Genomic DNA, 24195 nt, shown 5'->3' with positions numbered 1-24195 from the left:
TGCTGCAACATCTAATTGATTAAATAGATTTTTATTAATTCTAAAAATAGTTGGAACAAATCTGATCATTGATTAGTTGGGTCTATGTTATAGAGTTAGGCGATCGTTTCTATTTTCCTGTCATCCAATTGTGGTTACTGGAGATCACCGATAGGCGATCCGATCACCAAAATATCACAGCATCATGTTACGTTTAACATTATTATCTTATCTTTAATATCACAATCCAAATGATATCCATAACTTGTCTTATGGAGTGTAAAGCAAAGTTTTAACGGGCAGGCGTATAGAGAAAGGAGATGCAGATTGTCAGATTCATGGAAAAAGAGACAGCAAACTGGTTTATAGTGAGGGATTTAAAAGTCACTCGTCAATAGTGCTGATTAACGGGGCTCAGCGGGAACGGTCATGCCGCTCCACTAGGCAATCTTTGATCATCGATATACAATCCGATCGGCAATTGGCACAAGCCTACTTTGTAATGATGCACAACACGCGCTGTGGCAACGTCTCCGTTGGGGCAGACGGTGTCTCCTTTGCAGTCTGTGGAGTAAGCATTTGGGTTCAGAGGCAGCGAAGAAAAGTCGAGTCTAGTCAAAAGGCTAATGCACGATTACAGGTTCTAAGTTAAAAACAAACGTATGGGAGAATTTGTAAATACTAGAGCTGTCAATCATAAATTAATCACACATTTTTATCTGTTCAAAATGTACCTTAAAAGGAGATTTATCACATATTTAATACTCTTAACAACATGGGAGTGGGCAAATATGCTGCTTTATGCAAATGTATGTATATATTTATTATTGGAAATCAATTACTCAAGCCCAACAGGCAACAACAGCTGTCAGTGTGTCAGTGTGCTGACTTGACTATGACTTGCCCCCAAACTGCATGTGATTATCATAAAGTGGGCATGTCTGTAAAGGGGAGACTCGTGGGTACCCATAGAACCCATTTACATTCACATATCTGGAGGTCAGAGGTCAAGGGGACCCCTTTGAAAATGGACATGACAGTTTTTCCTCGCCAAAATTTAGCGTAAGTTTTGGAGCGTTATTTAATCTCTTTCATGACAAGCTAGTATGACATGGTTGGTACCGATGGATTCATTAGGTTTACTAGTTTCATATGATTAAGACTACCTTTAAAACTGAGCCAACTACAACCTAAAACTACAAGTTGCGTTAATGTGTTAAAGAAATTAGTGGTGTTAAAACAAATTTGTGTTAACCCGCTATCCTACAATTATTGCGTTAACTTTGACAGCCCTAGTAAATACATATATATTAGTTACATTTCCCTTTTATTGTCAGTGCATGGCTGCATCTCTAATGTGTAGTAAAAGAGCATTGTACAAAAACTGGAAAATGGAAAAAATGTCGTCCAGCATGCTCATACATTTCGCATTTGTTTGACTGATTTCTGGATCTGATCTATAAAGTGTTTTAAATAGACACTTAAAATGATAAGATGTGTTTATCATCTGATTTTCCTCAGGGCCGCTGACCCAGCGTCTATGTGTTAATGTCCCATATTATCGGTTCAGGATGGCGAGCCTCTCGTCCTCTCCCTGCCTCATTTTTCTTCTCAGGCTTTTGATCTCACACTGTTTCTCTCTCCAGTTTGTATCTAGCTTCCTCGCTCTCTCTGTCTGCTCTGAAATGTGAGTGGGTTCCTGTGAGAACAGTTGTTAAGCCCAGTGTGTATGATCTGGCACAGAGTTAAAGAGTTCTGTTCTTTCAGTTTTCAGTCAGACTGGGTGATCCCAAGGCCACCCAGAACCAGCCTTTACCCCTCCTCTGAGGCCAGCCAGGTACAGAAACCAGCCCGTATACGCATACTGTTACACAAAGAGATGTGCCAGCTCATGTGCAAGTGGTTTTTTCGTGCAGTTGCATTTTCACAGTAGAGCCTAACACCCGAACACACAAGAGCTTCATGAAAACCGCATGTGTGACAGCTCTGCAGTGTGTTCCCATAAATCCATGCTCCCTTCCTGCTAAACGCTTTCTTTCTGATGACTAATCTATAGCTTACCAAGAGCACTCAGCTCAGAAACGTCTTGATTGTATGTCCATGTGGTGAATGTTTTTATAGACCCCGCCACCTTCACCACCACCTTAAGACTGAAATCTCAGTGTAGTTCCTGATTGTGCACATGGCAGCCTCATGTGTCCTGCCTGTAGCCCGACTCTGAGAAGCATGGCTTTGATTATAGTCTAACATCCAGTTACTCATGCAGAAATAGACGCTAATGTTTTTAAGCACTGACCCCACGAGCCACCGAAGCACCTAAATTTGGTGCCCAAAGTACATTTTTGGTGTCCCAAATATAAAATCAGTTGCGCCGTGCAGGACACTCAATACAGAAAGCATTGCAGTAGAAAACAATGCAATTAGACTGATTTTGTTACTGACACTCGCTCGCATTCAGTATCGATTGATAGATGGATGGATGTACTTTATTGATCCCAAATTCGGAAATTATTGTGTTACAGCAGCAGGTTATCCAGGCAATGTACAGGAACAGTAAATAAAATTGACATATCAACACTAGAGAAATATTTCTATAGAATACACAATATAAAGAATATTAGAATACACTATAAATATATATATACCTATACTTACTACAACGAACAAACAATCTAACCTACTATATACATTAGCAAAGTGAGCAAGTTACATTGCTTTGTTTTTAAATAACAAAAACTGTCTATGTTTAGGACACAGACACTATAATCTCATTGAGACGTCGCAGTCTCATGCTCATGAGAGACCTGATAAAACGTGGTGGCCACAGGGGGTCACCTGTAGCGGATATTTGGTGGCCACAGAGTAACTTTTTGTGGCCATCGGGCTATGGTTAATGTTGATCCCTGCCGTGAGCCCCCAAACTACACCTCAAGGTCGGGAACTGGCATTAAAACTGTAGATTGCTGCGGGGGTCAGTGAGTTGCCATGTCTCTGTTAGTATGTTAGCATTAGGCTAACTGAGAGACGCTTTCACCGCCCTAGAAACATGGCAGAACATCAGTAGGAACAGTAGGAGAGTTTGGAGGGAAAACTTCCTGTTCGTCTCATATGTGATCCAAGCTTCCATCTGGGCTCCAGACTGCTCCGAGTGTTTTCGTGCCTGTGTAGACTAATGTGTGTGGGACCTCATTTGCTATGTATCGAGGGAAACAAACAAGCACAGTGAGTTGTCATAGAGTAAAGCCCTTTGGAAAGCTTGAATGCTTTATTGCCTCTTTCCCTCCTTACAGAACGCAGTCAAGTAGATAAATGATTCCCTCTACACCAGGGGCTGAGTGTTGCTTAGGTTTTATTGATTCAGATTTCTGCTGCTTGTTGATTCTGTTTATTGAATTCTGATGCTGGAACAGCGGAGAGTGGTCCAACAAAAACATGGAAAGATGTCAGGCAGAAATGTACCCAGTTGGAAATGCCTGGGTTTTTTTGGCAGTGAAATCAATACCTGACAAATTAAAGTAATTTATCACATTGATGCACAAATCCTGTAAATCCAATATTGTCTTAACACAACAATAATTTCATTAATTTACAAAATTGGTTGCGATGGCTTAAATACAACCAGTTTATTATTAGCAGAGCTCCCTCAGTATATTATTTACAATTATAACATAAGCTGCTCGACACTTTTAATTGAATGTGACACTTAAGCTGATTCTTGGACATCGTGGCTTTGCTTGAGGACATCAAAAACGGTACAACGATGCTGCAGTAAACGTTTTGTAATGTTAAAAGGACTTCCTCCTTTGTATTCAATATTTATATAATGCAAAATGCGCATTTCCCAAACTATTTTTTGAGGTGATATAGCCCATTAACTTCACCTCCCCAGGCCCCATCATCGCCCTCTCTCCCAGAACAGGACACTGGCTGGATTCTCAATAACTCCCTTTTAATAAGATTCACGGCACTGTCAAGAGACCCATAAATAGCCCCAAAAAAAGTGCTCCTGTGTGGAGTTTCCATAGAAACCAGAGAATGGAAGTTTTCCTTTTGTCTCAGACTGAGAGGGAGACAACGGCTCCAGGATGAGGAAGCTGTGTCATGAAGTTTTGCTGTGACAAGAGCTGCTCATCTGAAGGTCCCTGTGTTACAGTGTTATTCCAATGTCAGTGAGGGAAAGTTTGGCATATCCCATTTATCTATTTATTTTTCCTTTTTACTGAATCATTCTTGGTGATCCTCATGTTTATGCTTTGTGGACTCATTTAGCTCTAATGAGACACTTTCAAAATCAGAGCACCAAGAGGAAAACAGATGTTCAATGACTGCATTTACATGCACAAAATATTCAGTTTTTTTGCCCTTATTCCAAAAAAGACAATATTACTACTAAGGATGCTAATTTTTTTTTTTTTTTTTTTTTTTTTTTTAAAGTTATTTTTTTGGGGACATTTTCCATTTTATTGAGAGGACAGTGGATAGAGTCTTGGAAAGGGGGGAGAGAGAGAGTGGATGCGGAAAGGGCCACAGGCCGGATTCGAACCCGGGCCGCCGCGGTCAGGACCAAGCCTTGATACATGGACGCCCACTCTACCAACTGAGCTAACCCAGGCGCCTAAGGATGCTAATTTTGAAAATGTTTCTTAACCGATAAACGACCCTCGTTAACCGATTATTAACCATTAACCGACAAGATTTGTGCCTCGCATGCAGCGGTGCGCCAGCTGCAGTGTATGAGTTAGGGATGCACTGATATCACTTTCTTTCAGACCGAGTACAAGTACTTACATTTCGGTACTTGCCAATACTGAGTACCGATACGAGTACTTCTCTGTGCCAAAAGACCCTCGTTAACAGCGGGGTGGAGTGTGTAAGCCACATGCGGCAGGCTGGGGAGTCCCGCATACGAGGCGGTGTGCTGCGACCGGCTCTAGGTCGGCTTGGAAAGGCTCGGGGCGAAGGTGCTTCCTTGGGCCGTGGCCGAAGTGTAAACGGGGCGGACTGTTCTTAGTGCACCCCAATCGCGTCATGCCGCCAGGGTGGGGCTTGGCCCACGTAAAAGACGCCAAGGGTCTGCGGCGATGTCTGCAAACCACCCGACCCGTCTTGAAACACGGACCAATGAAAGTGAGGGCTGGTGCGCGCTGGCTGAGGTGGGATCCCTGCCCCGCGGGGTCGGGCGCACCACCGGCCCGTCTCGCCCGCACCGTCGGGGAGGTGGCGCGTGAGCGCGTGCGATAGGACCCGAAAGATGGTGATGAGAGGTTAACGTCACGCTGCCGTAAAGTGGTAACGGTGCCGTTTTGCGAGTACGAGTACATGAGCACAGTATCGGACCCGATACTTGTACCGTGCATACTCCGATTAATGTAACCGGTGGCGGACTTGATCGACCGTGCGAACACAGCCTCCCGCTTTCATTCCTTCAACCACCCTCTTGAAAAGGGTCGGCGTTGTGACCAGAAAATATTCACATTTTAGAAGCTGGAATCAGAGAATTTTGACTTTTCCTTCAGAATGTACTCAAACTGATAATAGTTGACAACTGATTGATTAATTGCTGCAGCTCTAATTTCAGCCTCTGCTCTGATTTTGTGTATGTGATCACTCCCCCAATTGTGTGCTTGGTTAGTTTTGTTCTTAGTTTCTCTTTCTGGCTTTAATAAGCTTGATATTACTGCTCTTTGTCCGCAGGCCAGTTCCTGTATTTTACACCCAGAGGTTTTTAGACGGCGTGGGGAGGTAGTGAAAGACGCCTGCTCTCTACAGCGGTCATTAAAAAGGCCATTAGGAATCAATTTAAACTAATGCGGCTCTAATGGAACCAAGATGGCCTTCTGAATTCCTCCCTCCCATCATGTGTCAGTGCTCGTGCCACAATGCTGGTGGCGAGATTGTCAGTTAACGACGACGTGGTAATGAACAACAAATGTCCCCCCTGGCCACCTGGTCAGTGTGGCAGATGCCGCTCGTGCTCCCTTTGGCAGGATGTCTGACATGTCTTGAAATGTTTGTAGAAGGGCAAACCAGACAGACAACCCCCCCCACCATACACAGTGTTTTGGCAGTAGTGCCCTCTGCTCATTCTCCACCCCCTGCTGAGCTCCTGGAGGTGTCCATATGGGAGTGGAGTGATGTCTGGCACTTACACATAGGGGGTAAAGGTTTCCGTCTACTGTGGTTACACACAACCCTTGAACTGCTGACAGAGCAGAAGCTGCCAGTAACCTTGACGTATTCACAGTAGCAGGTTCATTATTTATTGTGATTGTTCAGACCTACAGGACGCCAAATTCTTTGTCTTTAAACCCCCCTTTCCAGACAGTTTTACTTCCTGTTTTTGTGTTAACGTTCTTTCACAAACAGAGAATGGGGTTGTGGTTGATAATCAGACGTAATTCATTACCATAGCAACCAGATTGCATCGTTTCTTGTTTATCAGACAACAAAAGAGACAAGAATTAGCACAACACGCCGACTCTCTCTCTCACTCGCTGTCTTCTTCACCGTCTCCTCCTGGCGAGGCGGCCGTCTGGCTGCTGCTGCTGCACCGAGGAGCCGCACGCCGGCCACAGCGCACCGGAGGACGGATACACACATTGTTGAGACGGTAAAGAAGAGAGCGAGTGAGAGAGACAGTCGGTGTATTGTGTTAATTCTGCGTTGATTGCACCCATTCTCGGCACACATAAATTGTGACAATAAACACACTAAAGTAAGGTGGAGGAAACTAAAAAATAAAAGTAAAACCCTCAGTTAGCTAATGCAACAAGTTGGGCTAGTTAACTACTCCTAACTAACTAACTAACTAACTAGAAAGACAAACTGACAGATAAACAGATTTATCAGTTTGCTGCTCAGACTCAAACGAGCCTGAGTGCTCCTGCAGCTTGGAGGATGACCTTTGCCCTGCAGCTTCTACTATAGTCAGACGTCATATTCCCATCTTACCAACAACATTCTTTTTTTTTTTAACTTTGAGCACGAAATTGAATTAGTGTGGCTGATTAACTTAGTCAGGAAATGACTCAAATAAATATGAAATATCATAGAAATGCCAAAATGCACTGTAGGGGGTCTTTAAAACATCTCTTGCAAACATTACTGTATAAAAGCAAGCTGTTAGTGTAGTTATCCCCATTTGACCCAGTCCTACCTCCGTAGCACTACATGCATGCTTTGTGTTTTTATGCCTGCCTGCTCGCTGGTTGTTGACATTTGGCTGTGCTGTAGAGCAGAACACTTGGGTAATTCAGTTATAATCCAGTGCTGTGGAAGAGAACACTATAACAGCCAAATCCCTTTAGCACACAGGTCTAATTGCATTATCTGTAGTACAAGAGTAATTGCACAAACCAGCTGATGCTCCGTACATTGGGACTTAATCTCTCTCTCTCTTTTTTCCTCTCGCTTTCCTCTGTCTTTGTTTATCTGTCTGTCTCTCACTCACACACACAGGTGAGATAGCAGCATTAGCAGTCTCTACGGCAAGTAGAAAACGTAATGAAGAAAGAAGAGGGTCTAATGTTTGAATACTGATTTACAACAAAGCATTTTCCCCAAAAGTAAAACACTTTCCGACGGCCGTTTTCAGAGAATCCAAATATGTTTTGCTTTGTTTTTCTATGTAAGAGGAGACACTGTTCTCGTATATGCTTGTTGGGAATTAAGGCCGAGTTCACAACAAATGAGGCGTTGCGGCGTTTAGCGCAGGGTTGTGCAGCGGTGTGGGAGTGTTGCTTAAATGGCCCATTTGTGTGACGCCATGCTGCTATTATGCTGGGTCAAGTGATTACGAGCGATTGTCTGTGCGCGTCGACAGATTTTAAAAAAAAGAACACTTTCAACAACTAACCAGGATGCGAGACCGATCAAAATGTCGGGATTTAAACTGGTGCACGCGCCCAGATTGAGTGACTACATGTGAAACAAAACGTTACACTTCATTGTGTTTTTGTCAGTCATGCCGCTCTTCCTCCCGTGGGCGTCTTCCGGTCTGATTGCCGGTTACGTGATTGGCCGCGGCAGCGTGACGTCGGGTTGATTCAGTTTCAACTTTTCGCTGCAGGCCGCTGCATTTTTGTCCGCAGCCTAACACTGCCCACATTCAAATGAATGGGAGGACTGGCATTTTCGCTGCAACACCTGATTTTGGTGTGAATGCAGCAACACCTCTGCCTAACTGGATGAGATGCGAGCGAGCAAACGTCAGTGTTGTTGCAGTTTTTCAGAATGAAGATGTCCTAACCTGCTCTGTGCGTCAGCGAACAGGCAAAGCGACGTGTCTCTTGTTTGAAACAACGCTCGCCCTGGCATTATTTATGCAAAGTTTCGTGCACCTCCAACCTATTTTCACTGCTCAAAATCGACGCTGACAGTAACTGACAGTTAATCAATAGCACTCTCTCTATGTAACAGAGCGTGACATCGCACGTAGTATATCTGAATAATTTTTTCCGCGCTCCATTTGCCAGATTTCGCTCAGTCGTCGTATGTTTGGAAGAGGTGTAAGACATGTCCCTATCTCATCTGTCACCCCGGTTGGACATTGGTTGACAGAAGTTTCAGTCTGTTACCTGTGATATTGAAACGCTGCCGTGGAAAATAAAACTGTAAAGTATATCTTTGATTCGCAGGTTGTTTATTTTGGTTTTCAGGGGTAGACGTTTCAATTAAAAACGAATGGCTTTTAGATTTCTCTTTTGAGACAGACAACTCAGAAATGTGGTGAGGAGGTTGTGAAAGCAGCTGCCTGGAGTAGCTGCTTAATTAACTGTGTCTCATTCTGTGTTTATCCAGCTGATACAGGGTAATGACACATTAAATCCTCAAAGCATTCACTTTAACTGGTAATATGCTTAACTGGTCTACATATTTATCCCCAAGCAGTCTGCAAAACAAAATATTTGTCTGCTACCTCAGGGGAAAGTTGGGCTGCTGAATGCCATTTTTTAATATTATTATTATTATTATAGTGATGAGAAAAAGATGCAAGGTATTGTTTTGCACTTATTTTTTATATAATTTTAAGAATTATGTTGGCCTCAAATTAAAGTACCACAAGCCTCTTGTGGCCAGCAGCCTCCTTTTGGTTACCTATGGTCAGAGCTGGGTGTTGCCGCTGTGGGTAATCCTCTACTTTAAATCTTTAAAGAGGCCAGAAGTCACAAGTGTGATACAGCAGCCCAACAGTGGTGTGTGCTGCTGTATAATTACTTCCATAAACTCTCACCGCAGATGTTTAGAACAATTGGGAGAGGTGGAGTGAGGAAAAGATCACGCTAGCCCCTCCTTAGACCATCTGATTTCTTTTATCGTGGCGTGTTAGTGTTGGAGAATGAACTCAGGGCCAAGCTTATTCTGTGGCAGAGATTCCTGCTGACATGCACCTTTTTAAAGCAGTATTGTTCTGTCGCCCTGCGGAGGGTTCACAAGCCATAAAGTCGAGGAAGATCTGTGTGTGTTTACGTGATGTTTGTGTTGCTAGCAGCCTGAGATGAGACTTTTTTTATAGCATTTATGTTGTAGCATAGGGCTGCACAATTAATCAAAATTTGATCGAAATGGCAATGGGGCCGACTTCAATTTTCAAATCGCAGGATGAGGAGGAAATCGCAATATTTGTTAAAGGCAAATGAGTGTCAACATACCATTTTAAGTTAAATATTGTGGCGCTGCAGAGATGTCCTGGCCTGCATATCATATTCTACAGACTTAAGAAAACAACAAACAATAAAAAATCATATCGCAATTGCAATATCAGTCAAAATAATTGCAATTCGATATTTTTTTTAAATTGTGACGCCCTATCGTAGCACCTCTTAGAGACACGCCGCTAAGAACGCCTCGCCAGCAAAACCGTTGTTTTCCAATGGGACGGTGCGCCTGCCGTGCGCTCCTGCCGTGCGCTCCTCTCTGATGCCACACATCACGTTTTTTCCAGTGCTTTTTTTTAGATGCACACAAAAGTTAAAATATTCTCTTTTCAGCGCCAGACGCGTAGTCACACCGCTCGTCAATGTCACACTTGGCCCAGGCAGCCAATCAAATCAAGCAAGAGGCGGACTTTACTACTTTACCACTTCCTTCCTGTTTGATGTCAGTAGATGTGGTAGGGCTAGCAATCTAGCTAGAGAGCTGTTGGACTGTGAGAGAGCGACGAAGTATGTGAAAGGGAAGGGGGAATTCATATCTCATGTCTTGGTAGTTTTATGTAGGCTACCATTAATCACATTTGATCGCCCGGTTAAGCACGCAGCCCCGCTCCACAGGCGCATCAGCTGTTTTCCCCTCCGCTCTTTGCCAAGGGGCGTTTTTGAAGCGATGCATCGGTGTGATCTCTCCCGTGCATTCCTGTCTGAAGCACAGTCCCCTCTCCTCTCCAGACGGGATGTTTGGTCAGGACTGATGTGTGCTCCTTTATGCAGGTCCACTGCAGACACAACAGCACCGTCTCCATGGACGCGAACCGGATATTAACCCTCACAGCCATCACTCATCCCCAGTTTTGCTCTGTCTTGCAAACCACCTAGTTCTATGCAGAGGCCCCTATAGTCAATCTCTTGATTTTCTTTCTCTCTCTCACTACGTTAAGCCGAGTGAAACATGGAACCTCTGCTGACGACTCCTCTTTTATGAGGCCAGAACAGGGAGTTCAAAAACCAGCTGAGGAGAAGTTGGCAGTAATAGTGTGGGACAAAACATATTACCATGTCAGGAGTGAGTTTGTCCAGTGTTGTCCAGCACAGAACTAAAAACTTCAACTGCTAATTTAATAGAAATCAGGGACATCTTGACCCTCTAGTCTCACTTTTAGGACTTCCATGATGCAAAAAACACACACGGAATCGCAGAATCTGATGAAAAAAATGGAATCGGCTGTAAAACACGGAATTTATGAAAATCTGGGGTTTCACCTAAGCCGACCGAACAGAAAAAATGATGCCGCTATGTTCATTAACGGTTTCATTCTACTCGCCAACAGTTTTTGGAGCTACCCGACAAAAGCCACAGATCGGACACAAATTGACGTCAGCTCGGAGCCGAGAGGCTGGCCGATGCATCACGTAGCTGGCTAAATGTCTGACCTTTCGGGGACCTACAGCCAATGAAAGCACAAGATACGGGTTGAGGGGAAACTTGGAGGGAGGGGGTCACCTGTTTGTCATCCAAAAACAACTGAGCTAACTAACACTAACAGCTCCATTTAGAGCACTTTATCTCACAAAAGGACGGAAGGTTTTGTTTTATAGCTGCACTGAAGATAAAGTATTAGTGCAATGTTGTGTTACATCAAATTCATTATGAATTGTTGACATTTTATTCATCCACCACATGATTAGACACTTTTTTCTGACGATGACTACAGTAATGAATCCTAAAACCAGGAAATGAGTTAGCATTTTTCTAAATGAGACTACTAAACGTCGACTCTTCCTCCATTACAGCCTCGTTGTGTATACTAGCGTTCATGCGACCTTGGTGTAGTTTGGTTATAGCCTAACGTTAGCTTTTTACTTCTGGCGATTGCATTCACACTTAAAAACAAAGTTGTCGGAGACATTAAACGTCATCACGCCGACTACTGGTCCGCGTTTAGATAAGTGGTGCTGGCGATGAAGTCATGCAGCCGTGGTGTAGTTAGTTTATAGCCGAACGTTAGCTTTTTACTTCTGGCGATCACATTGACGCATTTGTGGAGATTATCTTGCTGAACAAAACGTGTCAGTATCATAAACGTGTGTTTGCTACAGAGCTTATTTTCTGTAATAATCTAAAACCCAGGACGATGCAAAAACAACAAAAATACATCATCCCTGCTGCACTCTATAGAAAGAACACATTTTTCTAGTACAGTGTTTTGTACATGCAAGACTTTATTTACTAACTCTTTTTTATGAGTGCAATCACTTTCACCATGTGCATAAGTAATTGCATAACAATGCTGACTTTGGACACTGTGCTACTACTAAATGTTTTAAGTCTTGGCCTTGGTGTACAAACAAGTGCTTACGATGTCCACAGTCTCCAGGGGACAAGCATTTCATATTTACCATGTAATTAGATCCTATTGGCTTTGTGTGTAGCTTGAACCTGTTCTGTCATTTGCAACAAAAAAATGGCAGAGCTTCCACTTTTCATTTGCATTTTCATCACGAAACTCCCTGCCAGGCCTGGGTGGGCTCAAAAGCTCTGTTTTCCCCCCTGAAAGGAGGCCCAGTTCCAGTGCAGCGTGCAGGGGGGGCTGCAGCAGCACCCCCCCTCCTCCCTACAGACTGGACCAGCAGAGCCAGAGACCGATTGGCTCTGCGCTTTAGGCTGTGTGATTCTCTGCAGCAGGGTAATGTCACCCTGGCTCACCATCACGGCTCATTCTGTACTTTTATTCTCCTCTGAGCCTTTAAACGGTTCATTAGCCTTTAACAAGACTGCAGAGCCTGCTCCAAACTCTGCTTTAACCCCTCTCTGTCTGGCTCTCACCCCTTCTTCTTATCACTGTCTATATTCCTTGTTGACTTCCGCAGAATCCAGAGCTGAGATCCAGTCTAGTGTTTGTGATTCTGATCACTGCAAAAGATGTCCAACAGCAGTGGGATAAATGGTGGGGGGGGGGTTGGTTTGGACTGAAGCCTTCCTCATGGACACCCACCCTGAATGGAGAACATTGATGCTTCTCTATCCTGCTACTCCCCCCCACTCGCTGTCCCTCTCTCCCCGGATTGTCATTCCCTGAATAGGCCTTTCAGGGCTCCAGGCTAGCAGGCTGAGATACAAAAACCGTCCTCTGTGAGATAAAGGGACAGAGCCCCGGGCCCTCTGAAGGCGTTAGTCAGCTAGTCACAACCAGCCGGGCTCATCACACTAAAACTGTGAAAACATAGACCTTTTTCACTATCCGGGAACAAACAGGACAGTTTACTGTCTCTGTAAAAACACATTTCTGTATCCTTTTTGTTTGTAGCGTCCAAAAACATTTAATTCCCCATAGAAGCTGGTTTCTGGTTTATTCAGGAGTGACAGGACTGACTGTGAATACTGCTTTGAAATCTTTTATATGGGATTGTTGTCAAGCTTGTTACAGTCAGTGCCTCTTTGGGCCTCAGCTTGAATATTTTCCATTTCACTGTTCTCCAGCGCCGCTCTGTACCTCTCTGGAAAATGTGCTTTCGATTGGTGGTGGTGGTGATTAATTTTGTATGAATTCTATAACAAAGGCTGAACTAACTTCACAAAGAGAATTTTTTTTCTAAAGCTGTGTTTTATTTCTTTAAATTGAAAGTACATTTTTTCATATTTAATTTTTTTCTTTTTATCATTTATTTGTTTTATATTATTTTTATTCATTCTTATATTATTCTTTTTTGTGAGCTTTTCCTGGAGCTGTCTTTCCAACACTGCAATTTATTTTTATTTTAAACTTCTTTTAAACAACCTCTTTATTTCTGCAAATTCAGTTTGCATATCAACTACAAATAATTTTGTCCCTTTTTGTTTTCTTTTTTTTATTTGCGTTTTAAGAAATTAGAGCCTACTAATGGAATAAAATACAAATAAAATAAAATAAAATAATAATCAACAAAACAGGAGAAACAAAAAATTTACCTTTTTCAATGTGAAGCCACTACAAACTGATGACAAATTATCATGTAGTACAGAATACAGTGCAGTAGGGATGATGTATTTTTGTAGGCCAACAGGAAGTTAGCATCACACGAGTTCCCTCGACAATCGTTTTAAATTTTTAAATAGCCAAGCTACCGTCAATAGTGACTAATGTTGTTGTTGATTAAAAACATAGCAGCTCGCAAAACTACACCGTACACTACGACGACGTGTAGACGTTTCTTTAGTTCCTTAGTTCTTTATTTGTGCTTTTAACAAAATAAAACAAAAGAGAAGATATATACAATAACATAAATTAATGCACAGGTGGGGTTGAAAAAATACCCTGAGGGCTTGTAAATAGAACCCACCTAACATTGAAATTGAAGAAAGCTGTATTACAAATTACAAACAGAAATATATATATATATATTTTTCTGTGTTTGGTGTGAATGAATGATTCAGCGAGTGTCCTGTTGAATTTGATGTCACGGCAGTTTCATGCGCCGCTGCTATGGCGATCAGCTGAGGGGACGCTATACACAGTGGAAACACGGCTAGAGTAAAAGACCTGGTACTAAAAGAGAGTCGAGTCGTGCAGAGCCGTTCTCTACCATGCAGTGGAAACACGGCTTTTGAGACGAGGGAACCGGGAGTGCAAAGAAATGCTAACTCATTTCCAGGTTTTAGGACTCATTCCTGCAGCTCTCTGTTGGAATACAGTGCATTGACCTTTATTGGTGTCATCTCTCTTTCTCAACCCTCTCCCCTTCGTCCTCTCTGTTTTTCAGGGTGTACCCCAGCTCCCCTGTGCCAAGGCGCTCTACAACTACGATGGCAAGGAACCAGGAGATCTCAAGTTCATCAAGGGCGACGTTATCATCCTGCGCCGGCAAGTGGACGAGAACTGGTACCACGGGGAGATGGGCGGAGTCCACGGCTTCTTCCCCACCAACTTTGTCCAGGTCATCAAGCCGCTGCCGCAGCCGCCGCCTCAGTGCAAAGCTCTGTACGACTTTGAGCTCAAAGACAAGGAGGCAGACAAGGACTGCCTGCCGTTCTCCAAGGTGAGACACCGTAGCACTGCAACACTCTGCCACGTGGTCACGGTAGTAAAACAAAAATACCTCTCATTACAGTGACACTCTGTCTTCTAAGCATTCATTTTCTCAAGTTACGTGTGTGTTAAAAGAGCGTAAGGGCTGTTAGCTAAAACGCCCGCAGAAATGGTTTAGATTCTGAGCCAGACTTCTTGATGAACAACTGTAATTAGTCTGGATAGAATGAACGCCTCATAGAGAGAGGCACGGCTCAACTACAGTCATTTAGTTGTTATATCTGTCCAGCTGTTTGGGTCATACTTTTGATGTTTTTGTATTCTGTCATCAGTTGTTTATATGCCACATGAGCAAAATCAGAAACAAGCTGACTAAGCAGTTTTCCTAACAGAGCACCATGCCTTAGACTGCGGTGTTTTTTTACTCTCGGGCATGTTCCTTTTAATAAAACATCGTCTCTACCTCATTATTTCTGCTCAGTGTTTGTTCCTGGAGGATGAGAAACACTCTTAGTTAGCAGCATCCTTAATTAGGTTCTTCGTCATGCAGCGCCCCCTCTGTGTCTTTAATTTCAGGATGATATCCTGACTGTGATCCGCAGAGTGGATGAGAACTGGGCAGAGGGAATGCTGGGAGATAAAATTGGAATTTTCCCCATTTCATATGTCGAGGTAAGAAAATTAACTGGATTCTTTTAATGTCAAAATGTCATGCCGGAGCAGAGCTTCACCTCGCTGCTCCGCCGGTCCCCGCTGGGAGTCAACACCGTCACCCCGTTGCTGGAGGCCCAGGCTGTATTGCTGGGCCCGCTGGAGGGAAGGGAGGCACGGGAGAGACCCAGAACCAGGACTGAGCGGGACAGATTGTCAGACCCTGCTGCAGTAAAATGAGACGTTTTCTAAAGGGACGCTGGTGCTCGGAAACACTACCGCTTTTGTCCACACAAAACCAACACAAAATTAAAGTTCCTTCTAAGGAGCTTTAGGTAAAAGTACTAATACCACGATTTTAAAAAACACTTTGTTAAAGGGACTGTTTGTAACTTTTTAAGCGTATAAATGTAGTGGGTCGCCACACATGCGCGCTCGCATATGCGCGTTCGCATGTGGCCGCTGCCTCTCCTCCTCTGCTTGCCTGCCTTAACTCAGACAGCGCGCGCGTTCTCGCTCAGCTCGCTCCACCTCTAGATGTGAACGCGCGCTCACTCCACACTGCAGAAGAGTTAGTTTAGCTCTGAGAATATCTAGTGAATGTACAGGGGACGTTTGTGCAGAAATAAATGCCGCAGCTCCTCCAGACCAACAGAGGCTTTCCGTGTCTTGTGAAGTGACGGAGCTCCTCAGCGAGTAACGTTATCGTCTCGTTACCGACCGGGTGCCGGTGTCTCCCTGCTCTCTCCGCCCGCAGCCGGAGAGAGCAGGGAGACACGCTGCAGAGCCCCGCTGCATCAGCCTGCGCTGAGGCAGGAAAAGCCGACACTAAGATCAGATCTAAATCACGTTCATGGAGAGACCTTCGTCTGGTCAGCTAACATTACTGCCAAGCAGTTGAAATATAGAGTGATATTGTGCTTTTAGCTGACGTGTGTCGGCTCACTGTTTTGAGCGATGCTCGTTCAGGTATATTTAGAGCGAGCAAGCGTGAGCTCGACGCTGACTTTCGTTGATTTCACGGCCACAGGTGTCGCTGTTAAGAAGCATTTCTGAAAGTTACAAATAGTCCCTTTAAGTAAAAGTCATGCATTCAAAATCTTACTTACTAGTACTTCGTAGTATTTTCTGCAACCGAACAACCAGCCACGCTGCTTCCTGTTTACGTGCATGCCCAGTGAACGGAAATGGTCATGTGACATGCGTTTTCAGGTGTGGTGGTATGGACAGAGATTAATTCTGAAACGGCTCTAAAACGCTCGTCTGGATGGAGATTGTTTTTGTTTTAAAACACCATTATAAAACGTATTGGTGTGGCTGTAGCCTTAGTCTGAGCTGCAGCTCTCAATCTGCAGGCTTTGTGACCCTTTCAGGCGCCGCAACGTGCAAAGGTTGAGTAAAAATCAAAGGAGGAAAACTAAAAAGGTTTCAGTTAATCAGAGGGTACGCTCACTTGCTGTCACACGTTGCCCCGAGCAGCTCCCTCTACTTAAAACATAAAAGCAAAGCATTTCACTCCCATCCAGCAGACAGCCTGTGCAGGTTCATCATCCCCGGCATTAAGTCAGACAAGCAGGATTAAGAACAAAATACCAGGTGAGGAACCTCATTACATTTATAAACACCTCTAACAGCTATTGCAGATTATTGTATGTAAACAACTGAAAAGGCAACAAGAGCTCTTAAGGCAACGCTATGACCTAGATATTCACTGGTTGTGCACGACCAAAAGAACATTTTGGGATGCTCTATATGTTTATAACGGCACTGCATTTATTTATGAATCCCTGAACATGACTGCATGCTATCTAGCCAGAGGAGAATAAAATATTCTGCCAAAGAACTGCATAAAAACAAAACCATGTGTAGCTTAGACATAGTCTGTTCCTGCAAAAGTCTCACTCAGTGTATAAAAATCTGAATATAAAAAGGGTCGAATATATGAAAGGAATAAAGAAAACTGTCACAACTTTGAGAAAAAATCCTCTTCCAACCTCTACACACCTCTGCAACGCTTCAATCTCGCACCTTATTGAGACTGAAACATTATTCCGAGACTCCTTCATTGTGCAAAAAACAGGTTCTGATACTTGATATGATGCTTGTTTATAATATTCATAACAATAGAACGCACACTGCCATTGACAGCTTTTTAAGTGAAAAATGAAATCCTCTTTAAAAAGGACAAAGATGTACTTAATTATGTCTGGATTATTCCTAAAGCTTTTTAAAGGGAGATCTGTGCAGCTCAGAGAGACCGTGACGCTTTAAATCTTCAAAGACACGTTCAGTGGTTTTATGTAACATATGAGCATCGCGAAAGGATGAGAAAGTATCATGGACATTTAGCAAGATGTGTAAGGAAAGAAGATTACGTTCAAGAGGACTTCATGGTGATCTTCATGGGGCTCTTATTCCCAGTGTGGACAGTAACTCGTTACTTTTACTAAAGTTCATCCTGCTGCTCACCATCTCTACTGACTAGATAAAGATGGAGGTCTTCCATGACAACTCTATTATAGAGAGTGACAGTTTTCATGATCACTTTAATACTCCTGGGCTCCATCACGCCTTCCCCTCTATCTGTTATTTCCACCTCTCTCCTCATTGCCCCCCGCCTCTCTTCCTCTCTCACAGTTCAACTCGGCAGCTCGTCAGCTTATAGAGTTGGACAAGCCGTCAGACTCCAGTGGAGACTCTGGTGAGGGGGCCTCCTCGGGGCCCCAGAGCAACGGCGCCCAGCGTGCAGGGGAGAAGAAGAACAGCAAGAAGCGACATTCCTTCACCTCTCTCACCATGTCCCACAAGCCCATGCTAGCTCCTCCCCCCCAGCGCCACTCCATGGAGATCAGCGGGCCGGTCCTCATCAGCTCCAGCAACCCCACGGCAGCTGCCCGAATCGGAGAGATCAGCGGGGGGCTTTCCTGCAGCGCACCTTCACAGGTAAGAAGGGAGGGGGGTGAAGGAGAGCGGCTGCTGCATTGCAGGTCCCTTCTTAGAAGTTGCACCCAATGTGTTGACTATAAACAGAAGATAAGGTTCATTTAAGATAAGATAGAACTGTATTTATCAAGAGGGAAATCGTTGTGAAGCAGTTGCAGTTCAAAGTAAGAAAGAGTGCAAATATAAAACATAACATACCAAATATTTACCAATTATAGGATGTTGGCTTTTGCTGCAATCCATTTCGCCCCGGGCCAGACTGGGCAGGCCAGCAGCGTGTGGCGGCTGCCTCGCTGAACTGCTGTGTCTCTCACGCGTGTGGCGTCCACACCAGCAGCGTTTCTGCTGCAGCGCTGCTTTCTTTCTACATTGAGTTTGCCTTTCTTAATGCCCATTTCACTTCATTATAAATGTCATTCACATTTATTTTAGACAGAAAAAGGTTAAGAAGTGTTTGCTCATTTGTAAATGATAGTAATAATCCACAATTAAAATCCAGTACTATATTCATTCATGGAACCCTGCAAGTCACATTTTCTACAACACTGTCCTGTAAATATTTCAGAATAAAAGCCTTGTGTTAACGAATGAAGGAATTCTCTCCACAGAAAAAAAACCTTGAAGGCTTTTATTTTGAAACGGAAGCAGGAAGTGTTGAGTTAAAAATAAATCTTTACTATTTTCATGTTTGTGACATATTCTACAGATATCTAGACATTGAAACTGTAGTAATGTAGCTGGTATGATGTCAATATACTGTCAAAAGAACATTTGAAAGTGCAATGGAACAGTCATTCAAGTCAAAATCTCAGGCAAGACCCATCTAGCCTGAGTTTGTCGACATCACAGCAACATGGCGACACACAGATTGAACCATAAGCAGAATTACCTTTTTATCAATTTCTACTTTATGTAGTTTGTGTTGTCAAACGTGCTGTAACAACATTGTAGCTGCAATTTCCATTCAGTTGATTTGTGCTTAATAGAAGTCTTTGCGAGCTACCGTGGATCCTTAAAATGTCAACCGTCGGACAGTTTGGGGCCGTCGGTGAGCGTCTTTCTGTCTAGTTTTTGCGGAGTGTCCCGCACTGTCAGCTCTAGTCTGCCCGTGTTGGAGATTTTTCGGCTGATTCAGCATTGAATCGGCGGCGGAATTCGTCAGTGAGAGAAATCACTCTGATTAGCTGTTCAGCTTAAACGAATCAGTGCACAAGAAGAGAAACAGACGTGAGGAAAGCAAGCCAACGAGTAAAGTCAAGAGGAAACACACAGAAGACTGTTAGAAGTTCGACATAGTTTGTATGTTTCTCAGTGGGGTTGTATGACGTACTTATCCATAGTCGGTGTATTACCTACAGTAGATGGCGGTCAGACAGCCCTTTCTGAAGGGTAAGTGAAGCTGTTATCTTTGCTCTCTTCAAAGCCACCAGACTCCATTCACAAAAACAGTAATTTTACCTCCTAGAACAGGGGAGTTGCTGATCTAGTGCTGCATCGATCTGCTAGTTTGATAATGACTTTGGTGTTTTAAAGGGTTAGTTCAGATGGAGTGGAGTTGTGTAAAAGAGAGTATTTTCGATATTTCTTGTGATTTTTGAGTCTACATATATCTTTATCCAAAAGGTCCTGACATACCAAGCTGACGGTCGGCCGTCGGACAGTTTGGGGCCGTCGGTGAGCGTCTGTCGGTCTAGTTTTTGCGGTGTGGCCTGGACCATCGGCTCTAGACTGCCCGTGTCAGAGTTTTTTGGGCCGATTCAGCATGTTGAATGAATACAGACTACCGCCGCGTTCTGGTGTGGAGAGTTATTTCTTCTCACGCAGGCGCAGAACGTACGAGCTAACTGGCCCTCGGCTGTCGTCTTTGCGGTGTGATCGAGTGCAACTTGTCAGCCAATACAAAGGCGACGTGAGGCGACACAACAGTCGGCCTTCGTCGCCGCCAGTTCTTTGATGTCCGCTTGGCGTGTCTGGGCCTTTACATTAGATAAAACATCTTAAAAATCATTTAGTATAAAAGTTGTATTTTTAATTCTCTTCGCTAATAGCGCTGTGGTAATTGATTTAGGTCCTCTGTAGATGCTTGTGAAGCTCAGAGACTTGCCATACAAACATTAGTTTTCCATGTTTTCCCGATGAGATGCACTGGGACGCATCTAGATCGTAAGTCAGGAATACCAACTCGGAATAATCAATTTCAAATCATGCAGCAGACATATGTACTGGATGAGATCACTCTCTTACCCAGCTGATTTGTCAGTATCCTGTTTGGCGGTATTTAATTGCAAAACTATAAAAGAGAGAAAAAAAAAAGACACAGTCATGCAACTGGAAATCCGAGTCCAACCTCAGCTTTTTTTGTTTTCACAAGATGTTTGTTGCTGTTCTCAAAGGCTCCGCTCTCCTTCTGTCAGCAATTAGGCCGACTTCCTTTTTCCCAACATCATACCAAGCAGGCCATTGCTCCATCCAAGCGTTTGAAATCATGGATGCGTGACTCCACTCGCTCGCAAAAACGAATCCATCTCAGCCCTCAAGGTTTCCACACCAATCCCGACATGACAGGAACTCGCAGCTGCTTTATGGTTGCCAGCCGCTGGAGATTGGCTGAGACTGTCAGAACAACAAACACGCAGATTTACAAGTGTCCTGCTGATTTATCTGAGTCTGAGGCTCTCTATGACTTCACCTTAAATGTGCAACTAATAATATTACTAGGGAAACGGTGTATGAACTTCATCAAATAGGTGTTACCCGTTATATGGTGATTTAGAACTATTAAACAGTAATGAATTAATTGTTTGCCGTTTATTAATGATTCTATAAGTGTTACCACCAGTTTGAGAACAAGCATCAGGTGAAGGTGGTCTATCTCTGGATTTCAAAATTGTTATCTCATTCTTCTTCTTATTATTTTTTTTGGATTAATTAATTTATTGTATTTACTCATTTTTCACACCCCTGGTCCCACATAAAAACTCTATGAATACAAAAATACAATAATAATAATATAATAAATTAATAAAATATTATTTAAAAAGACGGCTCATTTAAAAAGAATATAATATTATTATAATATAATAAATTAATTAAAAAAATTTAAAAGAGGAATCGTTTAAAAAAGAAAACAATAATAATAATAATTGTACTTATATTAAACATTGGTTGGCATGGTTACACAATAACTGGCTTTTTTCCCTTGGTCCCACATAAATTTTTTATGAATACAAAAATAAAAAAAAGTAAAAATGATAAATTCAAAAATAAATAAAAGAAGAAATAAAATTAATACAAAAATAGTTTTTTTTAAAAAGAAAATAATAATAATCATAATAGTTATTATTATTTTAAACATTGACTTGCATGTTCACGCAATAGCTGGTTTAAATAAATTCAATTTCTATCAGCTAAAAAATAATAATCATAATAAATAAAAATACAATTTTATTTTTTTTTTAAAGAGGAAAAAGTTAAAAAGAAAATAATAACAATAATAATTGTGTTTTAGTTTTTTTTTTTAAATGTCTGGCAAGTTTACACAATAGCTGGCTTTTTTTCTTTGTTATCTGAACAACAACAATATAAAGGCAGTTTTTAAGGGCCAATGGTTTGCCAATATTCAGAGACAGATTTCATATTGTATATACCGGCATCCACACCATTGTCCCACTTCGAGGTTCTGAGAGCTTGTAGCTAACTAAGATTTTCCATTATTTTCTGCCTATTTGTTAGTTTTTTTTCTCACAAATGTCCTTTCTGTGTTGTCTGAATACTGCAGACTTTCTGTTTCCAAAACTCCCGATTAAGCTCCGTCATTAATCTTTCATCTACAGTGGACGTGTTTATGTGCTTCTTTGTGAGAGCGAGACAAGGAGAGTGCCTGTCTACAGTAAAGTGGATCTTGAGGATCTTTTTTTTTTTCAAACCAAAACCTTTTCATGTTGATATGATTTATGTATCATCAAAGACTTGCAGAAGGTGTAATCAGGTTTTTAATGACTCCAGACTTTTCCCACTAATCATTATCAGGATACTTTTAGAATAAAAGAAATTATATTTGCGCCTGTGAACTGATCCTCCCCAGTGACAACAAGGCTAACAATACGTTTGATTTAGACATCACCGTGTTTAATAAAAACACAATAGAGACTCTCCAGGCGCTGTATGCACAGACTCTCTCACCCTTCACCTCTACTCATCTCCTCTCCTTCCATCACCCAGACAAAGAACAACAAAGGTAAGCTCTAGTTGCCCAGGGGGCCGAGTAGTCCGTCTTGGAAATGAACACGTCTTGTCTGGTATATTGGTGGATGGGAGGGAAGGAATGACTGCTGCTGATGGCATTCTTCCTCAATTCTAAAGGAAATATATGTATTTATATTAGAATAGCATACCTACAACGGAGTATTAGGGCCAAATTGAGGGGGGAAACAAATCGGAGATTTCGAGAATAAAGTCATAATATTATGAGAAAAAGTCGGAATTTAAAGAGAATAAAGTCATACTATTTCAAGAAAAAAAAGTCGGAATATTACAAGAATTAAGTCATAACTTTACGAGAAAAAAGTCGGAATATTAAGAAAATAAAGTCAGAACTTTACGAGAAAAAGTCGTAATTTAAAGAGAATAAAGTCATAACTTTACGAGAAAAAAAGTTGTAATATTATGAGAATAAAGTCATAATTTTAAGATAATAAAAGTAATTTTCAGTTTCTCCATCAGGTCCGTATGGTTCTTTCTTCAGAATAAACGCAGTTTCTTGCACAATCTTTTCCAGGTCCTGATACTGATGATAATGTGGTGCTGATGTGCCAAAAGATGAAGTATTTGGTTATTTGTGAAACCTAAACTAAAGTATAACTTCACAAGATGCTTCACGTTCCTCATTTTCACACTATTTACCCTCTAAAATAACAATAAAATACAATATAATATTACGACTTTTTTCTCATAATATTACAACTTTTTTCTCTTAAACCTATGACATTATTCTCAAAATCGCAGATTTATGTTTTCCTCAATGTGGCCCTAATACTCCGTCGTACATACCTGCCCTTTACCTTTAGTATTATTTATTTGTTTCCAGGCAGCCGTTCTCACTAACAGTGTCACCTCTGAGTTACATTTTTCTTTCCCTTTTGGCACACCCGGTGCACAATAGATAAGTGAAGATTGACTGTGAGGTTGGTCTGCTCTCTGAAAGGTTCACCTTTAAGAGGCGGCTCTGCAGGAGCAGTCATGCATGGAGAGAGAGAGACCACAGGCTACAGGGAGATATTGTGTATCCAACTCCAACACTATGGCCTTGTTACCAGGACACCGCCATGACTCACGTGGATGACTGGTTGGAGAAGCCGCCGCTCTTTAACATGCCCAATGAAATGTGCTGCTGGGTGGTCACCTGGTTTCCATTGGCCAATTAGATCGTCAGACCACCATTCAATGTGACAGGAGTGTGGGAGAATATGTTTAAAATGAAATGTGTTGTGCTCTAAAATACTGCAGGCCATCTTCCCGTATGATGATGTAGGATTCCTGTTGCTTCATTCCTGAAATCTGATCAGAATAAGACTGATTAAAAGCATGTGGCGTTTACTTAAAGGGATAGTTCGGGTGTTCTGACGTGTGGCTGTATGAGGTACTTCTCCACAGTCAGTGTATTACCTACAGTAGATGGAGTTTGGAGAAGGACACCTAAAAGTGTATGCTATATTTAGAATATTTTCACCACTTTACCTCGCTGTCAGACAGCCCTTTCTGACGGGGAATAGAGGCAGTTATCTTTGCTCCCTTCAAATCCACCAGACTCCATTGACAAAAACTGTAATTTTACCTTGCAGAACATGGGAGTTTCTGGTCTACCGCTGCCTCGATCGGTTAGTTATTTTGGCCCACGCTCACAGACTTCCAGACTGTGAGGCGCATTCCCGCAAAGTCCGCAAGGGTTTGTCACTGTCCCACTG

The 24195-nt window shown here is 42.5% G+C and overlaps 1 protein-coding gene across 1 annotated transcript in view; it reads left to right on the top strand.

The window, feature by feature from the left end:
- Positions 1–24195, top strand: part of sh3rf1 (SH3 domain containing ring finger 1) — a 60900-nt gene that overhangs the window by 20829 nt on the left and 15876 nt on the right. The window contains exons 3-5 of the mRNA XM_074636182.1: positions 14373–14648; positions 15215–15310; positions 17927–18232. Coding sequence (XP_074492283.1) covers positions 14373–14648; positions 15215–15310; positions 17927–18232 — 678 coding nt within the window. The remainder of the gene's footprint in view (positions 1–14372; positions 14649–15214; positions 15311–17926; positions 18233–24195) is intronic.

Source organism: Sebastes fasciatus, chromosome 5 (genome assembly GCF_043250625.1).
Source record: "Sebastes fasciatus isolate fSebFas1 chromosome 5, fSebFas1.pri, whole genome shotgun sequence".
NCBI classification, from domain to species: Eukaryota; Metazoa; Chordata; class Actinopteri; order Perciformes; family Sebastidae; genus Sebastes; species Sebastes fasciatus.
The sequence above is the reverse complement of the archived record's forward strand: the minus strand, read 5'-3'. Positions and strand labels throughout refer to the sequence as shown.